General features: G+C 41.5%; 1 protein-coding gene across 4 annotated transcripts in view; it reads right to left on the reverse strand.

The window, feature by feature from the left end:
* Positions 1-21,421, reverse strand: part of AKAP7 (A-kinase anchoring protein 7) — a 106,869-nt gene that overhangs the window by 28,674 nt on the left and 56,774 nt on the right. The window contains exon 8 of one of the 4 annotated variants that reach the window (XM_077352865.1): positions 8,252-21,339. The exons of the other annotated variants lie outside the window; for them this stretch is intronic. Within the exon in view, the coding sequence (XP_077208980.1) occupies positions 21,284-21,339 (56 nt within the window). The 3' untranslated portion in view covers positions 8,252-21,283. Of the gene's footprint in view, positions 1-8,251; positions 21,340-21,421 lie in introns of those variants that run through there. 4 annotated transcript variants of the gene reach the window in all.

Here is a 21,421-nt window from a genome sequence, read left to right on the forward strand (position 1 = left end):
CATTTGATGGTGCACTATCACCATGCAACACAGCTGAATAATAACTAGTTTAATAGGTTTTTACCAACTAGGATTGCCAACTCTGGGCTGGTAAATTCCTGGAGATTTGTGGGTGTATCCTGGGGAGGGTGGGGTGTAATGCCATAGAGTCCACTCTGCAAAGGGAAACTAATCTATGTCATCGGGATGTCAGTTGTATTTCCAGATCTCCTGGCTCCACCTGGAGGTTGGCAACTATAGCATAAGTTATAGGTAGAGGACAACTGATGCTGCTTTACTCATCACGGCATCCCTATGTGGCATCCCTATGCCTTAGCTGTTACATTCCTGCATAACTCTCCAATTTAAAGGCACATGGGGCCCCATATTTCATAGCTTTCCTTCCTCAAATCAAATATTATCCTGTTAGACTAGCAATCACCATTAAATAATTAGATTCTCCTTTGTCATTCTGTAATTAACAACAGAAAAAAAAATTACAAGCAAGAAAAGGCTCACTAGAGCTTGCCTTGGGTTCATGGGTACAATGGTAACATAAATTGAACAGTTAGTGATAAGAAGAAGGAAAGGAAACCTATAGATTAATCCAGGGGTAGTCAAACTGCGGCCCTCCAGATGTCCATGGACTACAATTCCCAGGAGCCCCTGCCAGCGAATTGTAGTCCATGGACATCTGGAGGGCCGCAGTTTGACTACCCCTGGATTAAGCAGTTCAATCTTCATCCAAGATGGCATGACTTACATTTAAAAAATTCAGTGTAGACAGGCTTGACGAACCTTTGAGGAGGGGGAAAATGATGATGATGATGAAGAGTTGGTTTTTATACCCCGCTTTCCTCTACCCAAAGGAGTCTCAAAGCAACTTACAGCAGTTGCTTTTTCTTCCTCTACCTACAACAAACACCCTGTGAGGTAGATGAGGCTTAGAGAGCTCTGACAGGACTGCTCCGTGAAGGCAGAACAATCAGGGCTGTGATGAGCCCACAGTCACCCAGCTGGCTGCAAGTGGAGGAGCTGGGACTCAAACCTGGCTTGCCAGAATAGAAGCCACCACACTTAACCAGTATAGCATGCTGGCACCTACTACCTCCCAAGTGTGTTGTTCTGCTGAAATGTGAATATATGATCCATTTCATTCTGTCAGCAATTCCCCTATGATGGTGTGTGGGATGTGTGAAGCTATGCTCATAATCTGTCATGGGCCATAAAGCAGCACTGAACCATCCATCCACCCAACTTCTATACTACTTTCCCAAACCTAGTTCAAAGCCGTTTTCAAACCACAAAAATATAAAACCACAATGAAGAGTTTGGCAAATGCCTTTTGAAAAAGAAAGAGCTTGCAGCCTTACTTGAACATTGAAAAAAGGGCTGATTTTCTAACATGTTTAGGGAAACAGCTGTGAAAATCTAGTTTCTATTTTAAGAAGAAGAAGAAGAGTTGGTTCTTATATGCCGCTTTTCCCTACCCAAAGGAGGCTCAAAGCAACTTACAGTCACCTTCTCTTTCCTCTCCCCACAACAGACACCCTGTGGGGTAGGTGAGGCTGAGAGAGCGCTGACATCACTGCTCGGCCAGAACAGTTATCAGTGCCGTGTTGAGCCCAAGGTCACCCAGCTGGATGCATGTGGGGGAGCGTAGAATCGAACCTGGCATGCCAGATTAGAAGTCCGCACTCCTAACCACTACACCAAACTGGCTCTCACTACACCAAACTGGCTCTTAAATAACAACACTGGGTCAAAGTCATAGTTTTCAAGGCTCCTTACAACACAGCTAAACGAATCATAGAATCATAGAGATGGAAGGGACCTCATGGGTCATCTAGTCCAACCCGCACAAAGACAATACAAATAATTAAAGTACCAACTAAAATATTAAAACCACTGTGATCTTATTAGAAACCGCTGAAGCCATCATGTCTTTATAAACCTCCAATTGGGCCTAAACAGATTGCTTTCCCAATCCTGTACCTGGAAGTAGGTTTATTCCTTCTCATGAAAACTTTAAAATATTTCCAGGTCTTTAATAGGCCAATGTCCTATCCTGCCATTCTTCCTCGTACTGACTCTCCAGATGGGACCCAGGGATCCCTGGACTTACAGGTCATCTCCAGAGCAAAAATATCAGTTCTCCTGGAGAAAATGGATGCTTTGGAGGATGGACATTGTACCCACTGCAATCCCTGTCCTCCCCAGGCTCCATCCCTAGATCTCCAGTAGTTTCTCAACCTGGATTTGGCAACCCTACCCACCACCAGTGCCCAAACAGGACCCAGCAAGCCTAGTCCAACATTCTACACTTTCTGCTGCTCAGGCATCCTCAGACCCCTGTGGAATCCTCCCCCTTTTGATCATATTTTTGCACACCCTCCATGAACACCTGGAGAAGCTGTGGCCTCTGAGCTTCCTGAAGAACCTTCATGACCTGCTCATGGCCCAGTGCCAACGTATAGAGAGTGATTGGCCAGCCACCTCTTGATGGAGCAAAAGCTGGGCAGACAGAACATATTTGACTGGCTGATCTTGATCAAGACAGATTTGGAGGTTGCCCTTGGCAATAAAGACTTTCTGGCCAGGCTGCAGGAGATGCTTGAGGAACTTGACATACGTGCAAACCATTGACTTCCACGATTGAAGTTCCAACACAAGTGCCTCACCTGCACCTAGGCAGAGACTACTGAAACTTGGGAGTTGTCCTGTCTCCAGCACTCTTAGCAATGCACAGAAAAGCTAATGTTTAAGCTGCTCTTGGATTCTGCAGCTCATGCTACCCGGAGGTTCTGAAGTGGCCCTTTTTTTTAACTGATTGGCTTTATTAAAGGTTCCAAAATTGGTTAAAAAAAGAAAATAGCTGTGCTCTTTCTTATAGGGATTATTTTATTTCAGTATCATCAATACATAAAAGCAGGGGGCTACCTTTAAATGTTTAATTTCTCAAAATAATGTGAGCAGAACACAATGTCTTGGCAATATTGAAAGCTGTTCCATTATCATTGTGCTGCCAAACCAGGGACAGAAATCAGATGGTGCCCTCATGAAAATACTGGAGTTGTCTTTTTAAAAAACAGAACACTGGGAAGACAACAGCAGCCTCCTAAATTACCTGATATGACAAGATTGACTGTAAAACTGTAGCAGGCACGTTAACAGATTAATCTCCATTTTGTAACAAAGCATGTCTTATCTAAGCAGAAACTGTCAGCCTGTCTAATCACGAGTAAGGGAAAAACACATGACCCATATTCTAAAGTACAAATGAATTAAACATGACTGCTTAACACAGATCTAGAGGGCATAAGTAAAAACCAGTCATTAAATCACAAGAGAATATTTCTGGCAGTAACTGGTTTCATTCATCCTTTTCAGGGTATCCAAGGAGCACATGTGCACATATTAATATACAAAGCAAGCTGCCAGGGGGAAAAAAGTGCGAAGAATGTATTTATATATGTACCACTGTAACTGTCTAATGAAAAGCAATGAATCCAAATATGATGCTTAAAAAAGTGGATCTTTGCTGTGAGCATGTATAAGCATGGCATCCAACTGATTTCAGTGGGAGAAACAAACATTAAGTTAAGCGGATGTGAATTCATTAGGCTGGGCACAGGTCTTCCTTGTTGGTGCCTGAAATGTGAGTTGGTATACTATGGTGCAGCAGTTACGCTCACTAGGAAGACTTCCCTGTCAAATCCCCAATTGTGGGCTGGGAGAACTTTCATCCACCTCTCTCCTTCCTTCCCAATGTATGGAATGGAATAAACAATAATGATTGAATTATTTTTAAGTTGATTAGATTTAAAACTATGGTTTTTAATGGGTTTATATATAATTTATTTTTTCACAATTTACACAATTACACAATACAACATTTACACAATACAACTAAAAGGGGGGAAACAGTGGTCATGGGTGAATTCAATTACCCAGACATCTGTTGGAGGACCAACTCTGCTAAAAATACAAACTCCGTTAAATTCTTAACTTGTCTTGCTGACAGCTTCTTTTTCAGAAAGTAGAGAGGGGAACCAGGGGATCTGCAATTTTAGACTTGATCCTCATCAGTAGGGAAGAACTGGTAGATGAGGTGGAATTAGTTGTCACACTTGGTAGCAGTGACCATGTGCTCTTGGAATTTTCAATATGGGAAAGAGAAAACCTTTACGTAATAGTACGTAGAGACTGGACTTCAGGAAAGCCGAATTTAACAGACTTAAAGAATTTAAGAATTTAACAGACTGTTGGGTAGAGTCCCGTGGTCAGAAAGACTTAAAGAAATGGGAGTCCAAGAGGGCTGGGAGTTTCTTAAAAGTGAAATACAGAAGGCTCAAGTCACAAACAATTCCCTTGAGAAGAAGATGGAAGGAGCCTAAGGAAGCCAAGGTGGCTCCATAAACAGTTGTCAAATGATTTGAGGAATAAAAAAGAGTAATTTAGAAAATGGAAGGAAGGCCTTATTACCAAGGATGAGTATAAACAAATAACCAATCATTGTAGGGACAGTGTTAGAAAAGCTAAAGCTCAATATGAGCTTAGGCTAGCAAGAAATGTTAAGGTAAAGGTAAAGGTATCCCCTGTGCAAGCACCGAGTCATGTCTGACCCTTGGGGTGACGCCCTCTAGCGTTTTCATGGCAGACTCAATACGGGGTGGTTTGCCAGTGCCTTCCCCAGTCATGACCGTTTACCCCCCAGCAAGCTGGGTCCTCATTTTACCGACCTCGGAAGGATGGAAGGCTGAGTCAACCTTGAGCCGGCTGCTGGGATTTAACTCCCAGCCTTATGGGCAAAGCTTTCAGACGGCTGCCTTACCACTCTGCGCCACAAGAGGCTCTTGTGAAAGAAATGTTAAACATAACAAAAAAGGCTTCTTTAGTTATATTTCAAGTAAGAAAAAGAATAGGGATATCGTAGGACCACTGCGAGGACTAGATAGTAAAATGATAACAGATGATGATGACGAGAGGGCTGAACTGTTTAAATCCTATTTCTCGGTCTTCTCTTGTGAGGGAAATAGTACTCAGTGTGGCAAAACTGTAACACAACATGGGGGATGGGAATAGTGGTGTAGGATCACTGTTGAAGCAGTCCACAAACATCTAGTTTCTTTAAATGAAACAAAGTCTTCTGGGCCAGATGAACTGCATCCAAGGGTACTAAAGGAACTTGCAGATGTCATCTCTGAACCTCTGTCCATTATTTTTGACACTTCTTGGAGAACAGATAAAGTGCCAGATGATTGGAGGTGATTTCTCTTCAAGAAAGGGAAAAAGGAGGATCTGGGTAACTATCAACCCGTCAGCCTGACATCTGTAGCTGGCAAAATTTTGAAACAAATAATCAAACACTAGGTCCTTGAGCAGCTGGAACTGATTTCTAAGACTCAGCATGGGTTTCGCAAGAAGAAGTCACGTCAGACCAAAGGGGATATAGAGGATGGAGAATTATTCTCTCTTGCCCCAGAGAGATGGACCAGAACCAATGAGATGAAATTAATTCAAAAGAAATTCCATCAAACATCTGGAAGAAGTTCATGACAGTTAGAATGGTTTCTCAGTGGAACAGGCTTCCTCAGGAGGTGGTGGGTTCTCCATCTTTGGAAATTTTTAAACAGAGGCTGGATAGCCATCTGACGGAGAAGCTGATTGCCAGGCCCGGCAAGCTTCTTGCTTCGGGGGGGGGGGGGAGGGAAGCTTGCCGGGCCACAAGCTAATTGGCCGCTTCAGCGGCCAATTTGCTGGTGGCCTGGAGGGGCAGGGAGAAGGAGCCGCAGCCGCCGCACGTGCAGACTGCGGACTGCCGCACTGCCCCAGCGCAAACATGCACACGTTGCAGTTTTGCGCTGGGGCTGCCGCGTGTGCACGGGGCCCCAGGCCGCCCTCTCCCCCCACTCAGAAACAGTGGTCCGCGGCAGCCGGAAGGTTGCGGCAGCCGGAAGGTTGCGGACCGCTGGACTAGATAACCCAATGAGGTACCTTCCAACTCTATTATTCTACTCTATGATTCTATGATATGTCCCCTATGATATACTCCACCCTGAGTCAAAACAGAAAGGAGGGATAATAAATTGAATTATAAATAAATTATAAATAAATAATGCCAACCACCCTCCGTCTGTAACATGAAGATAATATGGGACTGCCTTCCAAAATTGTTGTAAAATGATTCCTCAGCAGAAATGCCACTAAAGACCCCAGACCAAGATTCCCTTTGGGCTCCCTCCTTCATACCACTCAGAGGGGTAAGGTGGGGTTTTAATGGCTTTATAATGTAGCTTATAATGTATGTTTTGAATTGTTAGTCGTCTTGAAGGCTTTTGTATGGCCTGGAAGGTGGGATATAAATTGTGTAAATAAACAGACATACTAAAATATCATTTGAAAAACCAAGTGACTTGCCCAATTTCTTTGGTCCCCAGGGTGACCCCAATCCCAGGAATTTTGTTCCCTGACCCCTACTTCCTCAGTGTCCCAATTTTCAAGTTGCAAGATCCATCTGTGAAGTCACATGAGCAATCTAAAACAGTGATTCTTATTCTACTAACCATGCAACATCCCCTTAAGCACATTATGTTAGCAGTGAAATGCCCCTACAAGTAGCAAGTATAAATAAAATCAGGATATAAAAGCTGCAAGCTAGGAAACTTTATATCAATAGGTATATTTATAATATATTCATATGATACACAGATCTCAGGCATACAGGCAATAAGACTCTTTAATGTAGGGACCAGGAAGAGAAACCTATGATCTGGGATTTTATCCTTAGGGTAGGATGAGCAGCAGAAATAACTCTCTGCCACTGACTGTCAGAAGTCATTGCAAGTGGGAAGAAGGAGCTACTTAAAACCTCAGATGCCCCCATTTGTTCTTAAAGTTCTGGATGCCCCCCAAGATTTGTAGATTGCAAGTAAGGGTCTGTATGGCCCACATAAAGAATAATTTATCTTAAGTACAATACAGATACTGATTATTACTCATCGCTTGTCCATTTTTCTTTATCTTCATCTGTCACTGTTAATAATATTCTAGTTTTGTCCAGATATTCATAATGCCATATGTTTTTGTGGTATAAATATATCTTTCTCTCAGGTAATACATAAATAACTCTCCTCAAGAAGGAATTAGTAACCTAAAGACCAAGATCAGATACTATAATCAGCTCATTAAATATTGTTCCGAAGTCACAGACTGATGGCATATTTTATTAAAGACAATAATATTGTCTATTCTTACAGCTGTAAGATGGATAGTTGTAATATCCACCCATCAGGATTGTACATTAAGATAGAAGTAAGGCCAGCACCTAATATTTTAAAGCATTTTTCTAGTTGTGTCCATCACCATTATTTGTTGGTCTTTTGAGAAACCACTCTTCTGTTCTTAAATCTCCAGGTACTTCCTGTTTAGCATGTGACGTGTTGCATTTGGAAAGACATTTAAAAAGGGGGGAAATTACTTCTGAAGATCCTTAACTCTAATACATTTCAATTAGGTTTCCAGACTGGTTTTGAAACTGGCCTTGGTCATCCTTCCTGATGACCTTTTGACAGGGCAGACCATGTGACCCTGTTGATTCTTCTGGATTGCTTTGTTACCTTGGATACATTATACCATAGTAGCCTTTGGGACTGGCTGGGAGCACCAAGCTCACATTGTTATGTTCCTACACCTGACTGGTTCTAGAAGTTGGAGCTGAAGCACAGCTGTTTAGCTACATGCCATTTATGCTGTGGACTCCCATAGTATATAATACTATTTCCCATCTATGTGAAACTGCTGGAATTTGGAGCAGTTGTACATAGATGGTAAATGGCATGGTAAATGGACTCTCTATTCTTTCTCTTTTGCCTGAGCTGGGCAAGGAAATGGGTGTTCTGAGCCTGTCAGAGGCAATAATGTGCTGAGGGCCAGCCAACTCAGTTCAGGTATCACTGAGACTCTTATTGATCAATTGTACATTAAGCTGTAGATTCAGTCTTAACTGGATGGGGCCATTCTCAACTAGCAGGGCATTTCTGCACGTGGGGAATGTAGTGTGCCAGCCACCGAAGGTAGGCAGCATATTCCAGCCCCTCCGGATGACATCACCTACCTCCAGCAGCTCGCTCACTATATCTGCCATTTTAAGCTGTGACCGGGGAAATCCCAAAAAGTGAATTCACCACGCAGAAAAGCACCCTCCTCCCTCCATTCTCAGCCAAGTGAAAGTGGCAAACCCCCCCCCCCCCCGACATTGTAAACAGCATAATTCTCGTTAGGCGTTCTTACCTCCATGCAGCCTTCCTGTTCTCTTTGGTCTGCAGACCCCCGTCCCGTCTGCTGCTCTCTTTCCGTCCCCAGCCCATTGTGGAGGCAGCACCCGGCGTACAATGTGCTGGGGAGGGAGAGAAGGCGTCTAGGACGACTGGACTGGCATGGACTATCAGGGACTGATAGAGCAGCTGAGGGCCAATCAGAGGCTCTTCCCTTTCCTCCTCTGTGCCACTTCCCAGAACTTTCCATGAAGAGGAGGATCTGTCAGGAGGTAAGCCAGGGAGCTGGGTGGGGGTGTTAGGCTGTGCTCTAGCCTGCCTTGCCAGCAGGCCTGCCCATTTCTGATGATAGCTCCCAGTGTTAGTTTTCAAGTTTTGATGATGCTTTCAGTTTTTTCTGTCTTTGCTGTCCTTTTGTTTGGCTGGCTGCACCACAATCACAATCCTGGTATTTTTCCCCATTTAAACAACAGATGTGCACAACTGCCCAAACCTGTTCATATTCTATTAGCCATCCTCCATACTTTACATGTGCAACAGTAATAAAAAAGGCAAATGCTATGCTTGGAATTGTTAGCAAGGGAATTGAAAACAAATCAGTCAGTATCATAATGCCCTGTATAAATCAATGGTGCGGCCTCAATTGGAATACTATATATAGTTCTGGCTACCAAATCTCAAAAAAATATATTATAGCTTTGGAAAAAAGTGCAGAAAATGGCAAGGGGATGAAATACTTTCCCTATGAAAAAAGCTTAACATTGTAAAAGCTCTTTAGCTTGGAAAAACGAGAACCAAGGGGTGATAAGACAGAGGTTAACAAAATTATGCATGGCCTGGAGAAGGTATAGAAAAAAGCACTTTTTCTCACAATACAAATCATGGCCACTCAATGAAATTAATGAGCAGTGGTTTAGAACAGATAAAAGGAAGTACTTCTTCACCCAGAGTAATACCCAGTGTATTCCACCCATGTGGAATATACTGCCACAGGAAGTGGCAGCAGCTACAAGCATAGACAGTTTCAAAAGAGGATTAGATAAACCTATGGAATAGAGGTCCATTGTTGCTTATTAACCCCAGCTGGGTTTCACAACTGGGAAAGTGTCTGCCATTTATCACTAACTTGACTTGATATTTTATTGCCCCAATGATTTTGTAAATTACAATTTAACCCATAGCACTGATTGGCTTTTACAGCAAACAATAATCATGCTGTATATTTGGACTTATGATGCTGTTTACTAATTTCCTACTATTTTAGCTGAGATGTTATTGTTATTTGTTATACTGATATGTTATATTGTTATATTGATATTGTTCCATGTAAATGTTCTATATGTTTTATGTAAACCGCCCAGAGCTGTAGGGAACAGCGGTATAAAAATCTAGATAAATACATAGCTAAATACATAATTTACTTTCTCCTTATATCTGTACTCTTATGATCCATGTTGCATTGTCTGAGGAAGTGTGCCTGCACATGAAAGCTCATGCTTTGAATAAATCTTTGTTGGCCTTAAAGGTGCCATTGGACTCAAATGTACTACTTCAGACCCACAGTTATCCACTTGAATCTATTAACCCCAAAGTAATGGAATACTACAGGACAGTGATGCTCTATATGCTTGGTGCTTGAGGAGCAACAGAAAGAGGGGTTCTGGAGTTCTGGCACCACTGGTGGATTTCCTGATGGCAACTGGGGTTGGCCATTGTGTGACACAGAGTGTTGGACTGAATGGACCATTAGCCTTATCTAACATGGCTTCTCTTATGTTCTTACACGACAAACCTGTAGATTATGGTTATGGATATTAGGTGGAACCTGTTATGAATATCACGTGCATCCATGTTTATGTCCATTCATCCCCTAGATAGAAATTTTGTGATTGCAGGACTTGTGCAGATCTTATTGCTAAGTGTCAGGAACTGGATAGACCCCCATCAACCATGTCTTTATGAATGGGTAACTCTGTTTTTGGTTATTTTTCTATATTCATGAAGTAGAATGTCTTGTCTTCAGAGATGTGGGGAGCAATGTGGCACAATGTAGATACCCAATAGGTTGGGGTGGGTTTAATATATCTGCTGATGGTTCTCATTTTGTTGTATTGAGTTGGACATCAAATTTGTGGACATGGGAGCTGTTGAGCCATATTGAAGCACCATATTCCACAGTACTATATACCAACCCCAAACCAGAGCATCTAAGTTATGCGGCAGACAACCCCAAGTTCTACCACTTAATTTTTGACGAACGTTGTTTTGTGTGCATATTGCCACTATGTTGGTAAGACAGTGTCTAAAGCTCAAGGTCCTGGCAAGGGTGGTCAGAATTCTGAGATCCCTACTCAGTATTTCCTCAGTCCTTTCCACTGATTTGTTCTTTCTGCAATCATGTTATTGGCATAAGCAAACATAAGCAGACCAGGCCCTGAGGTAAACTGTTGTTCAGTTTCTTCTGCTTGTTGATTGGCTGACCTATAATTACTTGGAAAATTCTATTACTCAGAATCAAAATAATGTTATGCAGGATAAAACATCCCTCCAGACTGTGTCATATGTGGTAGTCAATTTGACGAAAACTGTGAATGTCTTAAGACACTTCTAATAACCTGCCTTAGTGAAAATTGTTAAGCTAAGAACCTATTCTTCACAGCTACAAGGTCGGAATCCTGCTTGTTCTACAAGGTGAATGGATGTTGCAAGTTTAATTAATCAGTGTTTAAATAAGTATCTGCTTTGTTTAAAAAGTTACATATTTTGGCTGACTTTTTAATATCTCAAATCATCACACAGTAATTTTCATAATAAAACACTGGAATCCAGTGAGATTTTTCAAGAAATTAACCTTTTATCACTCTTCCACTAATATATACACAAACACACATAGAGCTATAGCCCCTCTTTCTCTCTCAGCCCTATCTGATGTGCAGAAATAAGCTTAAAGCTTCCAAGAGTCACAAATTTTGGAACTCAAATCCTCTAGGTTTTTATGCACAACACAAAAATCCTAGCATATAATTTTTGTTGCTGATATTGCATGTCATTAATATATGGTATAAGGGGGGAGGGGTGTTGTGTGTTTTTAAATGAAAGGATTTACAAAACAGTGCCACAGTGCTTTCAGGAGTCAAAATTGATATTCAAAGAGCAATTTCTTATAGAGAGAACAAGGTTTTTAAGCTGCTAAAAGAAAATATTTTATAAGTACATTAACTAAATCAAACTAGCTTCAAAGGCAACTCTATCTTAGCCCTTTCTAAGTAGATAGCCTCAGACCCGTACACCATTTCAAATCTATTTCAGGTTTTAACTTATATATGCTAGCATATTCCAGCATCTTAGTATAGCTGTCATTTCTTTGCCCTCAGTTGTAACCTGTTAATCCCTTCATCATATTGCTTTTCCTCTTTTTCCATTTAAATTAAAACGGGGGGGGGGGGGCGAATGAACATCTTAACAGGGAAAAACAGAGAAATGTTGCATATCTTTATAGTGAATTCTTTAAAATCACTGTTTCTGTCATGTATACATACAGTAAGTCAATAACAGACTTGAATGGAAGTTTTAATTATTAGGAATAAGAAGATTCTATGGCCTTACTTAAATCACCATAACAGCTGGTAAATTACCCAGGTACAATCCATATATTACTGAATTCAATAACGTTTGGTCTGAATTATTATGGCTTGTACTTTTCCTGCCCTCCCCCAAAGTTGTCTGATGTGAAAATGAAAAAAGAAACCATTTTAATGTAAATATTTGAGTGAGGCTTTTAATTTTTATGAGGAAATCCTAGCTCTTTGTACTCCCATTTGTGACATAATCCTGCATCTTTTCAAATTGTGATATGATTTAAATAATAGCATGTGAGGTACATTTGAGCTAAGCCTTAGCAGCAATTGGTAAACTTCACAACTGCTAGAAATCTGATGAAGAAAAATATTTCCAGTTCTCTCAGGAGAAAGTGTTGCTTGCTTAAACTTAAAAGAATTAAGTTTATTTGGCTTGGAGCATGTGAAGAAATGCATTTTTCTTTGGAGGTTTGAACTGAGCAAAATCTTCACTTTGCGTTTCAAAACGTTTTTCTCTCTCTTGGGAAAGAACAGGCACAGGAGGGGGGAAGTCAATTCAATTTCTTTCTAGCCTCACCTCAATCACCCTTTTAGAAATGCTAATATGTCTAGCAAGAGACAGTGAGATGGCCAACCCCCCCCCCACTAGAAAGGTAACATCTATCAGGGAACAGAGATTTGGAGGAATTATGTGCTAGAAAGACTTGAGGGGGAAAATACTGGCAACTTTTCCAACCTGCCCTGGCCTGGTCAGTGGGATTAGAAAGAAAGATGATAAAACTCCTGGGAGCAGGGAGGAGGACCTCTTTTGTGTTGATTCCTTTGAGATAAACAGAACTCTTGCCTGAGGTTTGTAGGAAGTAGCCATTACCATGTGCTGGCCCCTTGGGATGACATGGTAGAATAGGGCCTGCAAGTCAAATCAGGACTGTTTTGCCAAAGAGCCTGCAGAATGTATCTGTCAACAATGTTTTTACATTCACCAGCAGAAGACCTCCACCAATGGAGGTGTTGAAGGGAAGGGAAACACCAGTGTTAGCTGAAAAACTGTGTAGGATTCATTACACAGAGGAAATACTACATTTTAAAGCCATGCTAGGTTATTTACACCCGTGTGGTATAGTTATTAAGAGCAGTGAACTCTAATCTGGTGAATCAGGTTAGATTCTTCATTCTTCCATATGAAGTCTGCTGGGTGACCTTGGGCCAGTCACCCAGTTCTCTCAGAACTCTCTTAGTTCTACCTACCTCACAAGATGCCTGTTGTGTGGCAGGGAGGGGAATGTGATGCCTTCAGGTTGAGAAAATCAGGGTATAAAAAGCCTATTCCTTCTAGTGCAGGTAATGAAGAAAACATCTTTGGATTCATGGCAGAATTTTTGCAAATGGAAGACCATCTATACAACACAAACCTCAGATTCACTTCTCATGCTGTTCCTAGGAGTCCTCCATCACTCTGGAGCAGCATTTCAAAGATCATTTGGGACTGCAGTGTGTTTGGGAAAGGGAGTTACTCTGATGATGTACATCTCTCAGTTGGCAGAAATCACCATTGGATCCCAGATCATATAAGCATGAATTAAGGTGAAACTTCACAGTATATCCAAATACATATAAATGTAGCCCAACTGCAATTTTTTTTATATTGTAAGAACAAGAACAAGAGTTGATTTTTGTACTCCGCTTTTCACTATCTGAAAGAGACTCAAAGCGGCTTACGATCACCTTCGCTTCCTCTCCCCACAACAGACACCTTTTGAGGTAGGTGGGACTGAGAGACTTCTGCGAGGACTGCTGTGAGAACAGCACTCTCAGGACTAGCCCAAAGTCACCCAGCTGGCTGCATGTGGAGGAGTGGGGAATCAAACCTGGCTATCCAAATTAGAAGCCGTCACTCTTAACCACTACACCAAGCTGGTTCTACAGAAAGTTTGTAGCAATATAAATGGTTCTCCAGTCCTCCGTTTTTATCCTCACAACAACCCCGTAAGGCTGAGAAAGAGTGGCTGGCCTATGGTCATTCATGGCAAAGCTTCGTGATGGAGTAGGAATTTGAACTTGTATCCCCTGACCACCTGATACTAACCAGTATGCTAGGCTGGAAGTTGTTTTTTTTTAATGCTCAAAATTTGGAACCTTGCATATTGCTATGACTCACTGAGTTAGGGCCAAGTTCACTGAAAACCCATGTATTGAATCCAGTGAATACAAGGTTCCCCCTTCAACCATGATGTGCTAATCCTAAAAATACTTTTTGTTCCTATGCTTTGAAGATAAAAAGACATAGATATAATACAGCTAGCTAAAGAAACATTTTTCCCTGCTGCCTTCTAGATAGTGTTGGTTAGAGATGGTATCTAACTTACAGTATTAAACCCAAAAACATTGGGATAGCTATGTTCGCATCATTTCTGAAGTACTGACCTGTACAACTGAGTGTCTTATTTTAGAATACCTCAGAGGCCTTTGACAGCCAGCAGAGCAGAATCTTTGTGTAATCATGCAGCATTTTCTACAATCTATGGGGAATTTTGATAGTCATCAGATGTTGAACAAAATAAAAAGACTCCCTGGCATTTCAATAGAAAAGAAAAATGCATGTCCTGTGCCTCTTTTCCACTTGCTTCAGAACCACTGATTAATTCACACTGAAGGAAAAATTAGAAATAATATGTCGACTTGTATTATGTGACATCTACTTATCACCATCAGGAGTCCCAAAAACAAAGTTGCACTTACCTGTAACTATTGTTGATTGAATATCTTCTGTACAGGCACACATGGGGGACTGTGCATGACCAGGGCAGCCATTGGAATGTAAACTGTTTAATGAAAACAAGAGTGGCTTGCACTCTTGTCAGAGGGTAAAAACTCTTTGACACCTTATCCCCTTGAGCTTTGGGGGTGAAACACTGGAAGGCCTTATATGCGGGGACTTTGTACTCTTCACCCAAACAGAACAGTCATAAGTCATGCTTATCAGTTGGGGTCATCTTCACCTCACAATGAGTTTTTTTTTTAAGGACTTTCTGAGCCATTCTAAACTCAGAAGCCAAAACCACCTCAGGAAATTGGGGAAGGAATTCCTTGCAATGCGCTGGAGACTACACAAAGACCACCTTCTCCTTTGGTGGCAAAATAGGAACTGAAGGGGCGAGTGCTGCTGTGCGGAAGCATGTGGTCCCAGGGCGGGAACAAGTTTTTTGGTTCTGGTGTACAGTGCCCCCAGAGGCTTTTACACTGATGGCAGGCCTTCTCATGTGCAGTCCTCATGTGTGCCTGCACAGAAGATCAAGGATGAATTTAAGCATATAAGAAAATTTGTGATGGATCAGAGAAGATCTAATCCAGATTCCTGTCTCATACAGCTGCCAACCAGATGCCCAGGACAGCCAACAAATGGGGCTTAGAAGTCCAAGCCTTCCACTTATGTCATCCCCAAGGTTTATTGCCTCTGAATATGAAGGTATCCTTTAGTCATTATGGCAAGTAGCTACCAATGGACCTCTCTTCTCTGAACCTAAATTCTTTTACAAGCCATTAGGCCAGGGTCCCCAACATTTTTGAGCCTTCAGACACATTTTAAAATCTGCATTGCCAATCAAATCTCTAATGGCCCACCAGGAGTCTTATTGGAGAAAAACTCTACTTTGTTTCACACACACCTTTTGTTTAAACTGTTTTTAATCCAAAAGAGAACCTGACATCTTATCCCATGATGGTTACGCTTATGCATGAGTTTCTGGTGAACTGAGCTGTACTGTCCACATCCCACTAACACATATTTCTGACATTGGCTGCCATTGGCACAATACTACTCAGGACAACATTTCTGGGTACAGTGGTCTAGAAATATAATAAAAATGATATATGGTGTTTTGATACATTCAAGTATACTTGTTATTGCAGACAGAAAATGGACATGTAAAAGCATTACCCGCAGTGACAGACCAAAGATAGATATGGGATTGGCAGAAACATCAGACTAGTTCTAGAACTTAACTTCAGTAGTAGTGTTTTGAAACAGGAAAAATAGACATGGACTATGTAGCAGTACAAATTCCTTACTTGCGCCTCATTCATGGAAACAGACAGAAAAAGAGAGCCTGAGAATCTGCAAAAATAGGTGTCCAGTACATGGGATTTTGAATTTATTAGCATTATCTCCTCTAGAAGAATGTGCTGAAAAGTACTAACAAGGGAGGAAGCAAGAAACTGGCTCTTAGCTAGGAGCGACTTAACAAGATTAGCAGTTCACCTCTGCTTGCAAGTAGTTGCGGGCTGGGCATACCCAAAGGTGCAACTTGAAGGACAATTGCCTTTGGGGGGGGGGAGAGAGAGAGAGAGAGAGAGAGATTTGCACTAGGGTTGGGCACTTAGGCACCGGAAGCAGCCGGTCTCTCCCGACGCAGCTAGTGCCACACCGTGGGGGGGGGGGTCGTGAGCATCAGCGCACCAGCAGGCGCTGAGCTCCACGTAATTTGTACTTTATTCAGAAGTCTTCTTTTCTATGATTGTATTTTTTTCCTGGATTCTAAACACCTTTGGATCACCATTGGGGAGAAAACTGACATATTAAACAAACTGAATTGTTCAGACACAGTCAAATTTGAGATCAAATAAGTTCCAAAACTATCTGTACCCATTCAGAGCCACCTAGCAGAACTTCTCTTGAAGCGTGAGCCTCAGAGGTATCTATTCCAATGAAATAGATAAACTGTCCCATCTTCTATGCTGTCAGGTGTTACAAGCAGTCACCTGCCAAGCAGGTCATTTCACCTACCTACATCATATTCTTGTATATTTTTGTGTGGAGTGCTTATGATAAATGCTGAGTGATAGCTGTGAATCAGGGAGACCTGGGGATAAATCTAATTGCATACTTGCAACAGTCTTTCTGAGCAGCCCCCAAAGCAACTGGTCTCAAAGGACAGGAAAACTGACAGCTGCATCAAACACCTGTTATTTGAGACACCCTGCTTGTCTACCTTTCTGTGTGAATGCCAACAGCCCACTATGAGGGAGAGGAGTTAAGCATAAAACAAATCTGTTTACAGCTAAAAATAATAGCTGAACCACAGCAAATGTTATCTTTACACCTATCTCCCTGAGTCATCAAAATAATTAAGCTTCTAATTGCAGCGTGTAAAATAAATATTGTTGTCTCATATTCTCAGATCTGCTTTAGATTCTATACTTAGTTCACTGTATAGATACCACAGAAGCATGTTTGGCATTTGTCCTAAATGCATTAATGAAATACAGGGCCTGAGGACAAAATAACCATATATACTGTCCTGTGAAAAATACAGTAAATCAAGAGTTGTAACTTAATAAGAACTTTATGACTACTTGTAACAGTAGGAATGACATGTTCCATTTTGAAACTTCAGGTTCTTTCTTTATGGCCCTGGCTTTCTTTAGTTTCAGTGACCAAGTGGTGCATTTGAAAACACATTTAAGTGATATGACCTTAAACCACTTTCTTTGAAAAGTGCAGAAGCCGTAAAACCCTGAATCCTTCCAGTGACCTTCTAGTTTTATTCTAGATTACCCTAAATTTCAGTCCCAGAGCCTAAGGGAGTAGCACAGGTGAAGAATCCCTCCCATGCAACCCTCCCCCCAAAACTCAATCACTCTCAACTTTGGAATAGAATGGCCACAACTTTTATTGTTTACAGCTGTAAGAAACCTTGGCATAGCATGGAGCAGCCAGATCCTGGCATCAACTGACCTGCCTGCCAGTCCATGTACCCTGGGCCCACCGCCTGCTAGATGGCAGGATGTCTGATTTCACAATGATTATCACCACTAAGTTGTCTCTCAGGGTGCTTGAGTGTAAGGGTAACTTGTTGGCAGCCGAGATGGGTGTGGCCTTTGAAAGTCCTCACCCCAAGATCTCTTAAGGGGATTCCCCAAACAATAGGAAAATGGGCACACAAGCTGGTTTCCTCTAAACAGGTCCAGCCCCATATTTGGTGTAGTGGTTAGGAGTGTGGACTAGTAATCTGGCGAGCTGGGTTTGATTCCGCACTCCCCCACATGCAGCCAACTGGGTGACCTTGGGCTCACCACAACACGGATAAAGCTGTTCTGACCGAGCAGTAGTGTCAGGGCTCTCTCAGCCTCACCCATCCCACAGGGTGTCTGTTGTGGGGAGAGGAAAGTGAAGGTGAATATAAGCCGTTTTGAGACTCCTTCATGTAGAGAAAAGCGGCATGTAAGAACTAACTCTTGTTCTACTACTACTTATACCATTCCCACTCTACTACTCCTACTTATACGACATATTGTTGTTGTTAGGTGAGAAGTCGTGTCCGACCCATTGCGACCCCATGGACAATGATCCTCCAGGCCTTCCTGTCCTCTACCATTCCCCGGAGTCCATTTAAGCTCACACCTACTGCTTCAGTGACTCCATCCAGCCACCTCATTCTCTGGCGTCACCTTCTTCTTTTGCCCTCAATTGCTCCCAGCATTAGGCTCTTCTCCAGGGAGTCCTTCCTTCTCAGGAGGTGGACAAAGTATTTAAGGCAAATCTTTTGGCAAAGAATTATCACTGGCTGTATTTGGATGTATGACACAGTTTACTAATGTAACAGAATGAATATTTGCTATATATTCACATGGTCATGTAAGGAGTTCTTAGTCTGACGAAGAGTGCTTGCACTCGAAAGCTCATGCCCTGAATAAATCTTTGTTGGTCTTAAAGGTCCTACTGGACTCTGATTCTATTGTGCAAATGTATGAAACACTCTAGCCAACATCCACCTTGCCAGATCCCTGCCTGAAATCTTGCTAGATATTCCGACCTTCTCTCTCTCTCAGCATACTGAGTGGCTGCTGAAACCTGACTCTATGGTTAAGCCCAATAGTCAAAACAGAATGAGAGGTATACATTAAATAATGAACAAAAGACTTGAAAAAACTGAAATAGCAACAGTCTTCCAATAATAGTTCTCATAAACTGTGGAAAGGCTTCACCTGCCAGGAATATCAGCATCATTTAGGGGCAAGAACAGAAGAATTCTAGGGGCCTACCCTCTTAATACTAGAAAATATTTGCCCCAGAACTATGTTTTTAAAAATAACTATAAGGGACCCTTTTCCACACACTGTAGGAGTCTGACCTAACAGTTATGTAGTCAGGCCTGAGCCAGTTAGGGCAGCTCACTGCATACCTGTTTCTCAATCGGATGTAGGTCTTGGCCTATTGTTAAATGCTGGCCTGTTATCTGAGTCACAAATACAGAATCTGTGTATGTGTGTTGGGGGGGGGGTGATGCAAGAGAATGTGTGTGAAGGCACCTTCAGAGGAGTGCAGATCCCTGAATTAGAAATCCACAACCTTCATTTTAAATATAATTATTTCATTACAAAAACTATTTTTATCAGCTGATGTGCTGAAACACCACTCTCCACTCACCTAGCATAAAGCAAGACAAAGAGATGCTGTTCCATTCCTTTCAAGAGATTAGAAAACTAGTATGGTGTACAGGACTAGTATGTGGAAGATCCAGGCTCGAATCTCCACTTGCGCCATGGAAGCTTGCTGGGTGACCTTGGGCAAATCACATTGGCAGCCTAACCTACCCCACTACATGGTTGTTATGATGATAAATCTAAGAAGAGAATGATGTAAGCTGCTTTGGGAGAAAGTTGGGATATTATTAATGACGTAAAATAAAATAAGTGAACAAACAAGGCAGGCAGAACAGCTACTGTTCCCTGTTCTGGCCTTGAGCATTTTTTCAGCTGCTCAGGGATATATTTTGTGTCACAATGAAACAGTAATCACGGGCAGCAAGGTTATGTATACATACTTGGCCATGTAATTAAATGAGACTTATCACCAAACATGCATAGGACGGTGCTGTTAGTCCTCACAAAGGCCTATATTGGTGCTTAAGCTAACTGTTCTTAGCAGTTTGGTTAATCAGCAATATTTTGCACATAAATAAAACTGAACAAACATAGTGTTATCCTTCAGTTCTGGGTACCTTAAAAAGGGTCATTTGACAAATTAGATAGTACATACAGAATTTCTCTCTTTTCTAACTATTAGTACAATAATTACCATAGAATAATTCACAACTATGCAAAGTGTTTTACATTGTTTCTCACTTTAAGTCAGTTGTAGAGTTGTACAAAATGAAAAACTGAGGGAAAACATCTAAGCTTGAGGGTCATTCTGATTCATGAGAATGATGCCTGCACCTCAATTTTCTTAGTTCTCGTTTTCATATCTGGCACGCCTCACATTCTGGGCCTGCTAGTCAAATGTTGCTTAATATTTGGCATGTTTTAGGTAAACTGTTGAAAAAGCGGAATTACTCCTCCCATACAGCCTTTTAACCCCTACAGATGATCGGCTTTTGGAGGCTGTTTCCCAAAGAGCGTAATCCGGATGACAGTCTTCAGTTCAACGGTTAATCTTTTTCTTGAGATGGAATTCTTGCAGTGCAATCTTAAACGGAGTGACACGCTTTTCTGTAAATCTGTTTAGGATTGTGCGGCTAACATGTATGCAGCAAGAAGCTACTGGGTGTAATGTTTCATCGACCAAGTTTTCTAATTTATGGATTTTAAAAAGAAAACTTCACTCTATCGGAATGCTTATGATAACAAACTGGTATTGTTCCCATTCTTGCATGTAAAAATGGTAGCCAATGGATATTTTCATATTCTCTGTTTTGTGGTTATATGTCTTTCAAGGCAAGCAAGCAGGGAGCAATTTTCTCTGCTACAAAAAAAACCTGACACCTTTTCACATACACTTACCTGTAAGTTTGTATTATATTTACATGAAATTTCCAGCACTTACATTATAATTGAAACAACTGGAGACAGATTTTTAAAATCCTAAACAGAATCTCAATAGTGCAATTGAATACTATTAGAAATATCATAGTAATTTGTTTGGGCTCTACTTTTAAGCCACTGAAACAGACAACGAAGCTCAAATTCCTAATCACATCAACTCCTGAAGAACTGATTCAGTTTATACTTTCTCTGCTCTGTTTTTATAATCTCAAAGGGTGTTTTTAAGTGCTGTTTTCTGATACCTTCCGCTGTTCAGTAACTTCTTTTTACAGGTCTGTTTTTACCTGTATGTATTTTAAATTATGTTCTGAGCAACCTTGGACATTTGTAGCAGAAAATGAGGGCCATACATATTTTAAACAAATTAAATCAATAAATAAAAGACTATAATAACATACTAGCCCTTGTGGATCAGATCAATGGTCCTTCCAGTTTGGTATTGTCCACTTTAATGGCTAATCAGTTGTCCTGCGGGAAAGTCAAGGTGTAGAGGCCATGGCCCTCACCTGGTGCCTCCCAACACTGGAATCCAGAGGGTTGCTGATGACTATGAAGGATTATGAGTGAGAATACAGAGCTCTCGAAGACGTGCATGTGTCCCGGAGCTCAACTGAAAAGAGGCTGTCACTAGGAATTCTGCATCCAAAGAAGCATCTTCTGCAGGGCTCTAGTGTGTATTGCATCTAGAAGGAAACAATCACCTGAGGATGATTCTGAGAAAGCAGCCATAGCAACTGACTCTGCTGAGTCCCAAGAACCAGAGAC

This window comes from Paroedura picta, chromosome 1 (genome assembly GCF_049243985.1).
Source record: "Paroedura picta isolate Pp20150507F chromosome 1, Ppicta_v3.0, whole genome shotgun sequence".
NCBI lineage: Eukaryota > Metazoa > Chordata > Lepidosauria > Squamata > Gekkonidae > Paroedura > Paroedura picta.